This window comes from Falco peregrinus, chromosome 5, assembly GCF_023634155.1.
Source record: "Falco peregrinus isolate bFalPer1 chromosome 5, bFalPer1.pri, whole genome shotgun sequence".
Classification (NCBI taxonomy): Eukaryota; Metazoa; Chordata; class Aves; order Falconiformes; family Falconidae; genus Falco; species Falco peregrinus.
The window spans coordinates 60,986,052-61,002,761 of record NC_073725.1 but is presented as its reverse complement, the minus strand read 5'-3'; the positions used below and the strand labels follow the sequence as shown (position 1 = coordinate 61,002,761).

The window sequence follows — 16,710 nt, the reverse complement described above, 5'->3', positions numbered from 1 at the left end:
GAGGTCATCTCATCCAACCCCCCAGCTCAAAGCAGGGCCACATGAGGCTGGCTGCTCAGGAGCATGTTCAGGTGCCTTTGGGATATGTTTGGAAACCACCAGGGATGAAGACTGCACAACCTCTCTGGACAACCTGCTCCAGTGCTTGGTCACCCTCACAGTAACAAAGTGTGGCCTTATGCTCATATGGAGCCTCCCACGTTTCAGTTTGACCATGGTTAGAAAATGCAAAGGCAATTAGAAGGAGCGATTAGAAAAACAGAAATTAGAACGGCCATGTGTCAGTTGTCCAGAAAAAAAGTCCTGGCTCCTGTTTTGGGGGTGCACAATTTCTGCAAAAGCACGAGGCGTATGGTCCCAGGAGGATGGGATACTGGTTGTGAGATGCTGCTGCTGATGCTGCAATGATATATTGCTCTCCAGCTCATCCACAGCAAGTCTGGTGGGGCAAAGGGGAGGTAAGGCAACTAGGCTAAACCAGTTTCGTTGTAGTGTAAATTCACTGAAATCCCTCCAGGGCTTCCAAAGCTGTAAATCATGCATATTGGGAGCTGTCCTGCCTTGGCAGACAGCACAATGATTGCCAAGGTGCAACGACTTGACTGTGTATCTGAGTCCTGAGCAAAGCACCACGGGAAGACAATTAGAGGGATCTCAGCACCCCAGCTTTTTCACTGCTGTCTTCTCTCTTTGCAGGTATCGGGGGAAAAAGGAATTTAAAAATGAGATTTTAAAGGGAACGAGGCGATAACCTTTTCATAAGGCTCCCTGCCAGGTAGGAGGGAATGGATGTACAAAGGGAGCAAAACAGTAGTGCAGAAATGAGGGGGGGGGGCGAAGTTAGTTGTCTAGTGATGATAAATATAATGTGCAGAGGTAATACTTAAACAGCTAAAGGAACTATACCTGCTGCAGGAGAACCAGGATGGGAAACTGAGCAGTCAGCTTTCCAAAAGTATGGTGTGGTATAAAAGCCACTGCTTACAGGAGGGAAATACAAGTGTAAATATGAGGCTAGACCTTTGGCTCATTTATATCAGTGTTTATGACAGGCGATACATAAAACACTATTGAAAGGCAAGGGCTGAAGCTGTAGGCTCGGGTAACCAGTTTTTAGGCAGTTTTACTGCAGCAGTGCCGTAAAGGCTCACGTGTAGCATGACAGGCCATAATCGTTTCATCAAATCACCACCTTCCTGGGTCGAGCCTCAGACGTGAGCTCTGCCTCTCTGCAGACGTACGGACCATGGAAATGCAAACCCATGTCACTGGCTTCAGGTCAAGCCCCAGTGAGATCGGCAAGGTCCCTCCTGAGCTCAACACCAGCTCTGCAGCACGCTAAATGCTACCCAACTGCAAAGTTAAGCAGACAGGACGGGCCATCCGAGTCAATGTAAAGTCCTGTATGTATAATATACATATGCGTAATAAAACACAGCTTCTTCCTCATGTGCTACCTCTGCCCTTATTCCTTGAAAACCTGCTTGCAGCGTGCCATGGTGAATAATGACCGTGTACACAAAGCACAAGGAGAGATTGCACTTCCTCCATACACTTTTCCATCTTTCCAGTATCATGTCTGCTGTAGGACAGGACTTTGCCATCTGGCCCAGCAGCTGGTCCTGGTTTAAGCAAATGCTTCTTTACAGCCCACAAAGCCTTCCCTCATTTCCTAATCTGCATGGTTTAGCGCCATGCCTATTATGGAAATGGAACTGATGGTTGCAAGTGATTATCCCAGTGCTCCCATCTTTCCGTCTGATTAGCTCTTGTGGTTGTACAGACTCTGGTACCTGGCTCACATCTGTCCTAAGCTGCTTTTTCTCACTTGCAGGGTGATTCAGAAACTCTCTGCTTCGGGTAGCAAAGACAGAGGGAAGGAAATTCCTCTCAATGACAACAATCAGGACTGGCTAAATTATGAGACAAGCTTTGTTTAAAACCCCCTACATGTTCCTTTTCAGCACTAAAAAACCCCCAGTAAAATTAAAAAAAAAACCAAACAAACCACCACCTGTAAACTTGTGATGGAAGTGGCTGGATGGTTGCAAAGAGCTGTAGTCAACGGCACAATGTCCAAGTGGAGACCAGTGACAAGTGCCGTTCCTCAGGTTTGTTCTGGGACCAGCGCTGTCCAAGATCTTTGTCAGTGACAGGGACAGTGGGATCGAGTGCACCCTCAACTAAGTTTGCCGATGACACCGAGGTGTGTGGTGCAGTCGACACTCTGGAGAGAAGGGATGCCACCCAGAGGGACCCCGACAGCCTGGAGAGGTGGGCCCCTGACAACCTTATGAACTTCAACAAGGCCAAGTGCAAGGTCCTGCACCTGGGTCGGGGCAATCCCAAGCACAAACACAGGCTGGGCAGAGAACGGATGGAGAGCAGCCCTGAGGAGAAGGACTTGGGGGTGTTGGTGGATGAAAAGCTCATCATGAACTGGTAATGTGTGCTCACAGCCCAGAAAGCCAAGCAAATCCAGGGCTGCATCATGAGCAGCATGGCCAGCAGGTCAAGGGAAGGCATTATCCCCCTCTGCTCTGCTCTCATGAGATCCCACCTGCAGTGCTGTGTCCAGCTCTGGGGCACCCAACAGAAGCTCATGGACCTGTTGGAGTGGGTCCAGAGGAGGCCACGGAGATGGCCAGAGGGCTGGAGCCCCTCTGCTGTGCAGACAAGGCTGGGAGAGCTGGGGCTGTCCAGCCCGGAGAAGGGAAGAGTCTGGGACACCTTATTGCAGCCTCCCAGCACCTAAAGGGGCCGACAGGAAAGCTGGAGAGGGGCTTACTACAAGGACCTGTAGTAACAGGACAAGGGGAAATGGCTTTAAACTGAAAGAGGGGAGATTTAGATAAGATATTATGAAGAAATCCTTCCCTGTGAGGGCGGCGAGGCACCACACTGCCCAGAGCAGCTGTGGGTGCCCCAGCCCTGGCAGTGCCCAAGGCCAGGCTGGACGGGGCTGGGAGCTACCGGGGCTGGGGGAAGGGGGCCCTGCCTGTGGCAGGGGGCTGGAACTAGGTGGTCTTTATGGTCCCTTCCAACCCAAACCATTCTATGTCTAAATATTCCTGTTTTTAATTCAGTTTTTGGATATTCAGATTTTACAAACTGTTTTAATTCAATTTCTTCTGAGGAAAGAAGGATTCTCCTCTTCCTATCCCATACCACTCATCTTTTTTAGTTGGACTCATGAATAACAATGAATTGACAGTACTGATACTGATCAGGAGACAAGGAGGTCTTTTTTGTCTTTATTCTATGCCTTTTTTTTTTCCACCCAGCTGGGTGAAGAACTGTTAAACCTTAGTAGGAAGAAAAGCAGGTTAAGAAGCTAAATGACTTTATGGCTTTGCATCTTGCCTGTCCTGCTGATGGTGGAAACATATTCTCATCTCCCTGAAATGGAGGTTGCATATGAACTAGTGTTCCACACACTTAATCACTGAATTTATCTCATTCCTATATTCTAAATTTTTCTTACCTCTTTCTAACAATTCTGATAGCTCTTTATACCTTTGGCTTTCAATTGTACCTTCTAGGTCTATCTGCCCTACGATTTTTTTAGATGTTGTGTGAAAACATAAACATACCTCCATATGCTTATTTTAGACCTGCCAATGGATGATTTCATTTAGTAGCTCTTCTCTCATACCCTGTGAAAAAATCATTCCCCACCTACTTTCTCCACAACATTCAGGAGTGTATTTACCTCTAACCTACACCCTTTCAATCTGCATTTTTTGAGATGGAAGAGAATTAATCTAGCTACTCTACTTGTACAGCGTCTGTCCATACCTTTACTCATACTTTACTCCAATGGCAGTGGCCCTATTCTCCTTTGGATGTGAACCTCCCACTATCGTCTGATGGACCTGCTCAGCTGCACCTTCCATGAGGTCTTCTGGCTTTGATCTTGGTCCTTCCACTGCCCACATCAACAGTCCAGAGGGATGACTCCAAGTCTTCTTCCTCTGCCTCCAGGACCCTCACAGCCCTATAGAAGGAGTCTAACTGTGCTCTGCAGTGAATATTTATTGGCATCACTTGTCAAAAATTGAGGGATGTTGTTCTACAGCAAAACACTGCACACACAATCTATTAATTGGGATAGACTTTCTGGAACAAGAACAAACACACAAAAACTTCTAATTCAATTTCTGGATTTATAAATCTATGTGGGAGTGATTTGGAAGAGATATGAATCACAATGACTTTGCAGATTGGGTTATACCAACCAGTACAGGGCCTGGTAGGGGAACGGGATGATTTATACATGACATAGTGGAAGAGAAGCGAGGAGTTAGTGGAACCAAGATAAAACCAGAACATTTTCTTTCTAAGGGGTGTTTGATCTGGCCATGAGCTAAACACTGAGCAGGTGAACTGAATAAATGCAGAGAGATAACTGTATTCCGAGTGATCTGTTGCCTATGCCTAGCTCTTCAGGTTTTTCTCTGTCTTGATTTCTTTTTGCCTCTCATCCGTTTCAAATACACACTTCAGACTCAGAAACACGTCTGAAAGTTTGTGTCACAGGTGAGGTTTTAGCTCTTTGATCTTAATGAAGAAAACCCCTTATTGGCTTTTAATGGGAGCCTGAATGCATACAAAGAGATATAAGGTCAGTCATTGCTAGGGGGTGTTCACTTTTGTCTCCCTCTTGCTTCTCTTGCTCTTTTCTGTAATAGCTTCTATAGGAGAGGGGAAGGTCTGCTCTGAGCAGCAATCTGTCCTGCTTCTCTGTCATAATATTCCATGGTCAGAAATCGATTTTTCAAGCAGAGGCTATTAAAGCAATAGCAGTTCTTATCATTTACTCTTCTCGAGATGCTGCTGAATCCGCTGGAACGTCTCTAGTTCCGTTTTTATTATTGATCTGTCCTACCATTACTGAGAAACACCTGAGGCTATCAGTCAGCTATAGCTTGCAGTAAACTGGATGCTGAAGTTGTTAGATCTGGGAGAAACTTGTGGGGTAAGTCATGACTTCGTGGGGTAAGTTTTCCAAACTTGCTTTATCTGCCTCAGCCCTGATCTCACAAGACCATTCTTTCATTACAGCTTCTGCTCGGTGTTTCAAGTTATTTCATATTTTCAGTATTTCGACATTTATTGCCATAGTGCAACCTGTGGCACGGTGTCCCCACATCACACGACGGACGCAGCCTTCATCTGTTCTTTTTCATATCCATATGAATATGAACATTCATATTCATATCAAATGGCCTTCAGTTATTGCTGCCACACCTCCCATGCCCTGAAGCTTACTGCTCCCTGGATTTTGGGCAATCCTCCATCTTCCCTTGTCTTCCTTTTCCCTTCCTGCACATTACATTTCTAAGTGTGAAGATCTTAATCCTTGATAAATACAGATAATTCCTCCCTTCTTAACATCACATGTTTCCCTTAATTAGGCACCTTTTGTAAACTGTTTGTTTTCTCACATTAAAAGCAGAGCTGTCAAACTCTAGGACAAATTTCTCATTAGATCTTTTGATATTGCAATCATAGTATACCAGGAAATATTTATCAGAAAAAGATGCACATTTCTGGCTAAGTGGAGGTATAGCAATTCCACAAGCTGGCAGTAGGTTTTCAGCCTAAGGACCTCAACACAGTGTGCACTGGTATCGCTGGACAGACATGACTTGGGGCGCTCTGTAGGATGGTGGAGGGGTTCAGCAACTGCCCACAAAACCTTCTCAGCTCCAGTCTTTCAGAGGAGTGGGGCACATTCATTGTGACACCTCAGCTGCAAACAAATTGCAAAGGTCTAAAGCAAACCCAAACTTTAAATATGGCATATAACCAGAAAGGCACCTGTTTCTTTTTTGCACCCATGCACATTGCTGGAGCTGGCCTACATGAAAAGTGCACTCTTAAATGTGAATGTAAAATGCCACTGATCTGTGGTAACGGGGTCATCTGGCACTGTCTTCTGCCTTGGACCTTCTGTTGTCCATGACAAATGAGAAAAATTAAGAGCAAACAGGGCTGGAGGTTGCCCTGCTGGGCACAGTGCACAGGAGTGGCGGCTGTCTAGTCCCCTTTTCTGCGCCTTCAGAGCGGGCTGTGCAAATGGTGGGCACGATCCACGTCAATGAGGAGGTCTCCTGGCAATTCTGCCTTTGTGATGTGAAAGCATGTTTGGACAGCAGAGCACCTGAGCAGGTTGAGGGCTCTCAGTGAACAAACCTCCATAACTGATGCACTCAGCTGTTTGTTTCCTTTTAAATGAGCATCATAGTAAATAAGCAGTGAGTCTGGTTCATTTTTGGGTTCTTGATGGTAGTGACAATGTCTTCTGCTTATCTGCTGCTATCTGCTCATCCCTCCTCATCTTTTTCAGTCTTCATTCCAGTTTTAAAAGCAGTATAGAATAAGGGGGAGGGGGGGAATGAGGAAAAAATGCTGGCTTGAGAGAGAGATCAAGATGTTTTTGAATTAAATGAGAACAATTTTTGCAGGAGAGGAAATTAATATGATTCTGCATTTTTGTTTGTTTTCATCTACTCATCATATATCTCTTTTGCAAAAGGTCGGGATTCATCTCACTTAACTTCTGCCACGGAAATGTAGGGAGTCTAGTTGAACGTAGACTATCAGGTTCCCTTTAGAGGCTATGTTAGACATCCAAAAGTCATCTCATCCCTTCCTAAGAAATATCATAGGATAAGCAATGTCCTTAAAGTGCTGGAGGGAGAAATTCGACAAGGAGTTTAGATTAGATGCTTAATATTAGGTGCCCACAATTCAGTAGAAGGACTCTCATTTGTATATTTAACTAACCAGAAAGGAAGGCAGCAGAATACCAGCTCCCTGGAGTCCCTGCCCGTGTCCTACTTACAAATTTCATTTGACTGTCCCAGGAGATGGTTATAACTCTGCTCCAACTCACTCTGAGCTAACAGGGACTCAAGTGTGTTTGGCGGGCTCCACACAAAGCATATGAGAACCCTGCAACCTTGCAGGGGGCATCAGTGGAGCTTCAGTGAGGAGCTCATTCCCAGGTGATTTCATGGGGAGCTCTTCCTTTGGCTCTGTGCAGTTCAGTAGAGCTGGGGGTGTACGTGTCAGAACTGGAAGGGTGGGGAGCAGTGATGGCTGGGTATTGCTTCAGCCTGAACCATCTGGGCCTGGATGTTAACAGCAAATGACATATATTCAATGACTTTGACTTCATTGCCTCTGTCCTACTGAAGTTGGATGATGCTACAAAGGATTAGTCAATGTCTTTCAAAGTGAAGGTAAGGAGAGAGGGTGTCATTACCAAATCCCTCTACAGATGAATCAGGGGAAAAAAATGAGATGCCAGAATTAGACCTGGCTGTCCATTGTACTGAATTTGCCAAAAGGCCATCAGTTAGAGGCCAGGAACAGTATGAACCACGATCTGCGTGTAAGTGCGTAGTGTAACAGTAGTTAAAATAACTTTGGGTACAATATCAGAAAAAGAGAATGACAGAACTACTGATTTATATTTGTTGAATTGAAATGTACCACAGAGGAAAAGGCACCTTTCACATTCAAATGAAAAAGCTCGCTGACAGAAGAGTATGAATGTGCAAGTTTAAAATGTTAAGATGACATTAAATAAGTAAATAAATAATGTAACCTTCGTGATGGATTATGATTTGAAATATCCACAATAAAATAGTAAGATCCATTATTTCTCAGGGAAGTCCTGGGAACTCTGCTTATGCAGAAAAGGGCTTGTTTAATGTCTTTAGGTCAGATTCTGAATGTTAATGCTGGTATAAACTTTAGTTACTCCAGGTTTAAAAGACTGTAAACCCAGAGAAGAATTTGTCTCCAAGTTCTTTAGATACAAGACAATATTTGCATACAACTTGCAATGATATTAAACATGCAAGGGATTTAGATACACCTGAAAATTTTATCTGTGTGTCTGCAGATGAGCAGATTTGGTTCACCTACAGCTGACATCCTAAGCATCGGTTCTGAATTACTCTATAGACCTCCCTCCATGAACAGTGGGGAAGTCACAGGCTGATTTAAACCCCAAAGAAACATCTCCAGGACATATAGGATGTGCCTCCCTGTTTACTGCGGGAGAAAACCCGTATATCTGGCTAGATGTAATGTTGACCTTTCATATGGCTGACGTGAGATACTGAGCCTGATTACCTGCACCTGTAGACAGAAAGGAGCACGGCTGAAATCAGTAGAAACTTACACATGATCTTGTTTAAATTCAGGACTTTATAAATCCTTTGAATGGACTGAATCATCTCTCTCATGCAGCCTAGACATTTTAGATCCCAGCTGCCATGCAGAAGAAGAAAAGCTTGCTGTTTTCATGAGTTGATGCTGATAGATATCCCTGTCTTTTCAAAATCCCTATTTTGAGAGAAATGCCTGTTTAAGAGAAAAGACTGCACACCTAAACACTTAGCGTTGCTCTGTGCAAATATGTACCTTTGAGGTGACACACAATATAACCGCCAATTTTTGTAGCTGATGTCAGCCACAGGAGTCTGGCTATGTGTCTCTCACCCCACCCTAATTCTTGCCTGAAGAACAGCACAAAACCTTCTGAATGAGCACCACGGCAATCAAGTTGAACAAATGGTGAGGGCACATAAAAGCTGACAACAAGACAGCTTCATGCTTGTTCTAAGACTCCAGGTAGCCAGCAAAAGCATCTCTTCCATAGATATGCAAAGCCAGATATGACTTGAAGGATTTGCTTCTCAGCATGTGGGATTTGGGACTGCTAAATGGGACACAGAGCAGCAGCTTGAAGCCAGGAAATATCCTGAGCCAGCGAGACAGCATTCTTAGGAATGACGTTCAAAGGAGGGGGCATAATTTTGCTAAGAAACCTCAAGATTCAACTGAGACCAATATTTCAAGTCCTGGCTTGCTTTATAACTCATAGTGCACAAATTGTAGCTGAATATTCAGTGCAGAGGTGCAGAACTGAGTGAGTGACGCGGTCCAGTCTCCTTCCCTCTCTATCTCTTTGGCTCACTGCATATGAAATGTGGTGGGTCTGTCAGAAGAACACACAGATGCAGACCTGGAGATGTCCTTGATCCTTAACATCATCTAATCACTTTAAAAGCCCATCGAAGCTATCTCCAAAGTTAGTCTTTACTTCTGATATAAATCCCCACTGGAACTTTCCTCTCGTTTCTACTGTGACTCTATTCATGGCAGTTTGCACATTCTGCTTTTGTTGAATATCAGCTTGTACTACTCTTTTCCCTCCTTGATTTTACTCTTGCAATGGGGACCCTCACCTTCTGTGTTACTAAACTAAGCAAGTGTTGCTAAGCCACAATCTTCCAGTCTCTTTTAACATGATGGGATTTACCAGAATATATGTCTTCCAGAGCTTCAGTTTATCTTTGTCATTTACACGCAACAGGAGGAGAACAAACCCCAGTGGCAACACATTTGGAAAGAGGCAAGTCATGCCCTACCCTCTTGTACTCCAGAGGAGTGACCGCAGCCTTGCAGAAGCTACCCTCCTCCAGTGGCTTGCGGTTTATCTCAGAAGCCTTCCAAGTACTAACCCTGGCCCAAGAATCTGACTGGGAGAAGGCATGATTGAGGAATGATGACGTCCAGCATTCATGAGGACACGTGGAAACATAATAAATGCTCCAGGTGGGCAATCAAAGTGGTATTGTCACGGTCTGTGATCTGTGATATGCCAGGCAAGTTTCCATATCAGTGCCCTGACTGCTTCCTTGCATTATCTCTTTTTCAATATTTGTGCATTAATGTCACAACAGCTCTGAGAATTTCTGATTAAATTCTTGTAATGTGGTTTCAGAATGTCAATCCATTGGACCAGGTTATATCTAAATGCAACAGGAGGATGGCAGAGCATGGACCAGTACTGAATGGCAATGCCAGATAGACTCTCTGATGGCTTCCTACCCACATAAAAATGCACTGATAGCTGCCTGTTCCAGACAACAATGTCACAGTTTAGCTACACCTGCGAAGTTTTGCACTCTCCACTAGTTCAGCAAGACTGTAAATTCATGGTGCAGCAACCATCAACACTGACAAGTTTTAGTTCCTTGTATCACTCATGCCCAGCGCTTGGCAGTGTGTTCCTAACACCAGGAAAGAGTTAGAGTTTGGTGTGAAAATGTTGGACAAAATAAATAAGGGGGTGAAGACGTCACGTATAGGAGAATGGGGAGGAAACCAGGAACTTGTGGAGCAGGGGAGGGAAGATCCAACTAAAGCTGCTGGGATATGTGATAACAGTGCTGGTATTGCTTCAACAGGCTTGACCAGCACTGGAGGAGTGTGAGCTGAACTATACAAATTCATGCACATACTGGTGTGCTCAGCTCCGCACAGGGAAGCTGCCATGGCTGGGTGACTCTAGAAGGGGCACCACCTGCCTGCAGAGAGGCAGGATCCGGGTGGCTCCGCTCTTGGCGGCTTGAAAATAGGAATATACAAGAATTAATGATGAATTGCAGTCCTTGCGGTCTGTAGGCCCACTAAGCACAAGGAAGGCAAGTAGAATACATAAGACAAGCAAAACACATTTGTGATGGCAAGGCAAGAGGACTAGAAGTAAATTTAGAGCCCCAGAGGGAAAAAGGAGTTTGGCAAGCCTGAAACTCAGCAGGATCTCACCTCATTGAGTGGGATTCCAGAGTTTGGTTATTCCCATTCCCGCCCTCTTAAATCAATTAATCTCACAGCTGAAGCTTAAAAACTGTCAGTGCTAATTTTCACTGTTTAATTTGTGCATGATGGACAATTTGCTTCTGGAGGAACTGTGGGAAACAAATCCCTATTACAAATGTCATTTTTCATGTATTCAAAGAAAGTTATAACGCTCTAGGGGAAAGGGATGGCAAGCAATGCACTTTTTGTTATTAAAGTGCCAAAAATATTTTCATCTTTCTCCTTCACATGGTACTGACGAATGTCATGAAATAATAAAAATCTTCTGGATTTGTGAATGGCATCAAACTTTAATGTCAAATGACATCAGGACTATGCTAGGCATTTTAAGGTTTCTAAATGCCATGAGATATTTTATCCTCTATTTACCAGGAGATAGGATATTAGTCATTTGAAAGCATGTTCCTCATTAGGCAGGAAATTCACATTAACTCTTTGTTTCCCAGTATTTCACCTTTTTTCTCTATAAAAATAAGAGATTTTCTCTTGCTCACAACTTGGTATAAGCTTTCATGTTCCTGCAAAGGGATCAAAGAGTAAGACATAAACATTAACCAGATGATTGATTTCCTTGAAAGCTGTTCAATGATACTACTACAAAGGAAGAACTGCTTCACAAACTTTAATGGCATTAATTTTGCAGCAAATCCTATAAAACAAGAGACAATCTTACCCTCCCTTTTTTTAAGACCATATCTGCTTTCCACATTTGTACATGATTGTTCAAAGTGCACAGCTCAGAGAAAATCAAAGCTGTTGTTTCTACTTTGGAAATGGCATCACTTTATTTACAGAAGGAGATGCTAGCACAAATGCTCTGCACAGGTGGGATTCACCTGACTGTAAGACATTCACATCTGCCAGAGCCACTCTACAAGCATCCAACTGTAAATGGGGAGAAAGATGTGGTTTGTTGATGCTATTCAACGCACCCTGAAGCTGAATTCTAAAAGCCAGCCAAGCCGCACCTCTAAGGAGCCCATTTCTCACCACTCACCACAAAACAAGCTCAGAGACAGGTTTACAGATGGAAAACTATACAAGCAGTTGATAGGAATGCCATTCCAGGTTAGAAACTGGTTTCCTAAGTACAGGTATCTTAGCACCAGCTGAGGCATCCTCAGGGATTACTTAGATCCCCCAGAGTAGCTCAAACAGCATCAGATGCTTATGCTGAGGAAACTGGAGTCCTCAGTGTCTGCAGTGTAGGTGCCTACCTGCGAGCTTAGCGCCTGCATTTCTACTGCACTCAACAGAAAATTTATTGATACAGCAAATGACATCTAAAGAGCTGTTCAGGTTCTGTCATACAGTTGTCTGTTGATAGCACTGACCAGATCACTGCTGACATTAATGGGATCCTAGGCACCCCTCTCACAGACATACCTGCATTAGAAACAGCAGAAACATTCAGAGTGCTGAATCTGCTTTGTCCAACAAAGAAGTCCCTGTGTGCTTTACCATACTAAACGAGGAGAAATAGGTATTTTCATGGTGATGTTCATCCGATCTCTTTAAGTGGTTGATTTATGATGAGATGAATCATGCCCTAGCCACCACTACCAAACTAGCCAGCTCTCCAGTAAGGAATCCCTGGATGACAGTCAGATGCAGAAAACTAAATTTAATGGGAGGAAACTCATCCAAAGCAATGTGAGAGCCTGCTGGAAGGCAGCTGACCCTGCCAGCTTCAAGGCTGGGTGACATTTGCTGAGCTCACTGCTCACAGAACAGCATAAATGCCAGCAGCCACGCTGCAACATGGGCATGCAGGGAAGGGTCATGGGCTGGCTTGTGTTCGAGGCTCTTTCTTGGCCTGGCACGCTGAGCTAAGTGCACAGAGAGCCCAAGTGGTGCCCCGACTGCTCTCAGCGATGGACTTCTCCCAGAACAAGAACCATTCACTTGCCTAAGCACAGGTTTTCTGAGATACCCTTAAGTACCTGAGAGCTCCCATAGTTCATGTGTCACTGGAAAACTGCACCTTTCTTCAGGGGAACCTGGAGATCAGGATGTCCTAGGACATCTTGGAGAGCAGTAGTTGTCCCTGAATGGACAACTTCATGGAGTCTCATTAACCCATCCTAGCACACAACTAAAGGCATCCCACTTTCATTAGCTTAAGTTCAACACTGCCACAATTTATATATATGTATGTATATGTGTGTGTGTATATATATATATTACTTTCCTCATTCCTCTGCTCTGGTGGGATGAAGTATTAGAAAAACTTCTTAAAAAAGGTCTGTTTAACTAACTAAACTAACTTTACTCTGCTGGGTCTGTAAAGCCCAGTTAGTGAATGTTGTGCTTAGGAGAGGAGAGGGCACAAAGCATCAACAGCCAGCAATTATTCCATGTGGCTGAACCAGCGCTCAGGGGTCTTGTCCTGCAAAATGGGACATTACAGCAGCTTCTGCTTGCTCTCCCTGGGTGTTGACGCAGCAGTGATGAACTGCTGGGCAGTTTTGGAAACAAGGAGGTTACAGCACTAGGATAGGACTCCGGGGATTCTGAATTTCCCTGCTGGGTCTGCCAAGACTTTTGGTGTGGCCTTGGGCAAGTCATGTAATCAGCGGGTGCTGGTTAATCAGTGAAGTGCCCTGGCCTGTTAAACAGGGACGATATTGTACCCTTCCTCCCATTCATAATCTATCATGTGTGTTTGGACTGCAAAGCTGTAAAACTGGAGACTTATCAGCTTGGTGCATAATCTCCAGTACAAAAGAGCTTATTTCTGTGTGGAAGCCTGCAGGGGTACCATAATAAAAATAGTAAATAATGACTATAAACTACCAGGAGGGAAAGAGTCCTGTTGCTGCATGGCTCTTGAGACCTGAGTTTTAAATTAAAGCTCCCCAGAACACCCCAAACAGCGAGTTAAGCTACTTTCCCCATTAACCTTCCTTGCCCATTATTTGTCAGGTTAATTTCTTGGCCTGTGGCCAGATTTGTCATTTCAGCAGAAACACACTTTATTATGTACAGTTTCAGCTTGTGTATTTTATGTCAGAGACTTACTTAATTACAGCACCAAACTGTTCATTGCGTACAACAAACATACTGTTACACAGGTCGATTCAATTTTCACTGCACCACATCCCTATTATTGGATTTCACCAGGAGCCATTTTGCATCCCTATGATCCAGAGCAGTACATGGTGCTGCAGGAAGGACAGGGAGGATGCTCTAATGGTTTGGCTCGGCTTGGAAACCTCCCTTACCTTGTGCAAAGAGCTTGCTTCTCCCTCTGATTATACTGACAGGCATTCCCTATGATATGACGTGAAACCCCATGAGCAGTGAAGCCATAAACCCATTTCAGTGGGATGAGGTGTCTGGTTTTGCTTACCGAGAAATGTGGTGAGGAATCTGAAGTACTTGGGGCACGGACGTACCACAACCTCTCCCACCTCCGCTTCAGGCCAGCATGTGATGTTGTCCCATTGCCTTCTGCAACCTGGGGGAAAGAGAAAAGCGGATTGTAGAACAACCAAGACTGGTATCTGCTGGATGCAGCAGAGGAACCGGGGCAGAGCAGAGCAGCTGTGCAAAGGTGTGTGGAGCCTGTCACCTTGGTGCAGGCAGCTTTTGGAAGGAAAGGCACAAAAATATTTTCTTTAAACATGTAGCTTTCAGTTACCCCAGTCCCTGAAATTCAGCACTGGTGGTGTCTGCACTTTCCCAGAAATCGGTACAGAAAGAACAGCAGAACACTGCAAGAGTCAGGCAAATCAGAGTTAATAGAGAGCAGCACCTTTTTCAGATGAAAAAGGCAGAAATACCTAATTATATATCTCTTTTCTTTGACCTTATCTCTCCCTGTTGCATTAAAACACCTGGTCTGAACATGTGAGACATGCTTCCCTTCATTCTCTGCTTCCCCCAAACTTCTGTCACCAGCTTTCTCTTCCCCTTGAAATGAGATGGCTGTGCAGGGGATGTGCTCAGCAGGAAGGGGACACCGATGACAATCAAGGGATCAGGAGCCAAATCCCTTCCCCAGAAGCAGTTTTTCTCCTTAAAAAGGGAGAAGACACAAAATGGTCCTGGAGGCTGAGGAGGGAGTGTGCTGTTGCCCAGAGATGCTCTCTGTGGAGGGGTGGAGCACGGTGGTACAACCCTAGCTATCCAGGCTAGGAGCAAAGGTAGAACCAATGGAGCTAACTTCAGGGAGAAAACCAAAGGATTTTGCTTAAATTAAGCATTTCTGAAGATGTTCTGGATAGAATAAAGTCTTTCTGACAGAATAAAACCCTCATGTGCTTCCTACAGAGTTACAGTATATTGTTGCGATTTTGCCCTTTTATTTATGCTTTCTCAGAAGACATTAATGGTATCGCATACGCGCTGCACTGTTGAATAATGTAACATTAACAATGAAGTCAAAAGGAGCTGGCAGACCTGAATTTAAAAAAAACACAGACGTGTTTTTGCTTTAACATTTCCCAAATGTTACAATTACTAAAAATTTTAGAAATACTATTTTAGAATTGCTAGAACTAGTACTTACCAGAATTCTGAAAACATTTTTTCCCCCTTTTAAATTTCCAACAGACAGGCACTTCAATTGCTGCCTGGGTTAGATAGATGGGTTGTCAGCAGACCTCACTTTTTTATAGCACCTCTGCTCTCAGTTATTTGTCATGCCCCATTAGGTTGCAACACTTCCCCAAATGTGACTAACGTGTTGCTGTTAAGGTCAACAGCCTAACAAGAAAGGAGAATATGAAGAAAAAAAGCTTCGAGAAAATACTTTTCACATGCAAGCAAAGGGAACTAGGAAAACCACTGTCAAGCTGCATTTCTTGATAATTATATCCCGATCTGAAATTCCTCCTTTAAATCATCTTTTACTACTTGAGCTAAGAAAAAGGCTGGTGTCATCATCAGTCTGCTCAGACTGAGGCAGCATGCTGTCTCAGATCAATAAAGAGAGCACACAAAAATGCTCTGAAGCTGAAAAAGAACCCTCAGCTCTTTGAAAGATATTTTACAGGTTTTCCCTTCCTTCTTTCATAAGCAAACAGAACTTTTCAGATGAAGTCCTGAGGTAAGTTTATCAGAGCCTGAAAAACAGAATAACTGATGGTATCTTCTTCGTGCATGCTCTTCTGCAGCATTCATTAAAATTCAGTTTTCAGGTTTATAATATCAGGTGCAAAGCTCAGTTTCCACAGCATCACACTTATCTGCCACCAAGCAGCCAGCAGCTCCAAAAGTATTAAGATATTAGATATTCTGTCCAAGGGAAAATAGATGATTTCATGACAGGATCTTTCATGTTTTACAATCTTTCCCTCCATCAACCTCAATAAATTATAGTGCACCCCTTACCTCAGAACAGGTTATAATGCAAAATAAAATACAAAGTGATAGTATCAGATGGCTTTTTAAATGTCCTGAATTACACACTTTGAAAATTTTTGTGATCTGAATCTCTTCTATGTCAACATTTTCCCACCACCACTTGTGATGCACAAAAAAAGCTTTTAGGTGTTCACTTTTGTAACAAAAGCTCTCTTTGATTAAAATATAGCAAAGGCCCACAAGACTGGCTTTGCAAGACACACAAAAGGGATCTTTAAAAATTATTGTGTCTGTAAAGACCTCTTATATCTATCTATTAGCTCTTCCAGCATCATTCTTCCTTATCGCCCCCCAAGATGCGCTGATGAAATTTGTGCAGCTGCCTGGAAGGGTCCAGGTTTTAAAGGTGGGGTTCATATCCCTAACTTTATGCATCTAAAAACCAAACATGTAAACTTAAAGAAGTCAATGGAAACCAGAGCTCTGGCTGGCAGTTCATGTCACCACAGGATGGTTTCTGAAGCTCAGAAATTGAATCATTCTATACAGATATCCTCTTCTCTCCAGTGACTAGAAGAGGGGCTGCAAGAGTACCTTGACTTTAAGGAACTGGGAACAATACAAAAATTGATACCTGCAAGATGCTTTGCATTTGTAGCCCAACGCTGCTGCTCGCCCTGTAGTCATCTCATCATAACATCAGGCAAAAGT

General features: G+C 43.9%; 1 protein-coding gene across 2 annotated transcripts in view; it reads right to left on the bottom strand.

Moving 5' to 3' along the window:
• Positions 1 to 16,710, bottom strand: part of LOC101922575 (vasoactive intestinal polypeptide receptor) — a 116,018-nt gene that overhangs the window by 45,287 nt on the left and 54,021 nt on the right. For both annotated transcript variants that reach the window (XM_055804923.1, XM_005229533.3), the window contains exon 3: positions 14,042 to 14,149. In XM_055804923.1, coding sequence (XP_055660898.1) covers positions 14,042 to 14,149 — 108 coding nt within the window. The remainder of the gene's footprint in view (positions 1 to 14,041; positions 14,150 to 16,710) is intronic.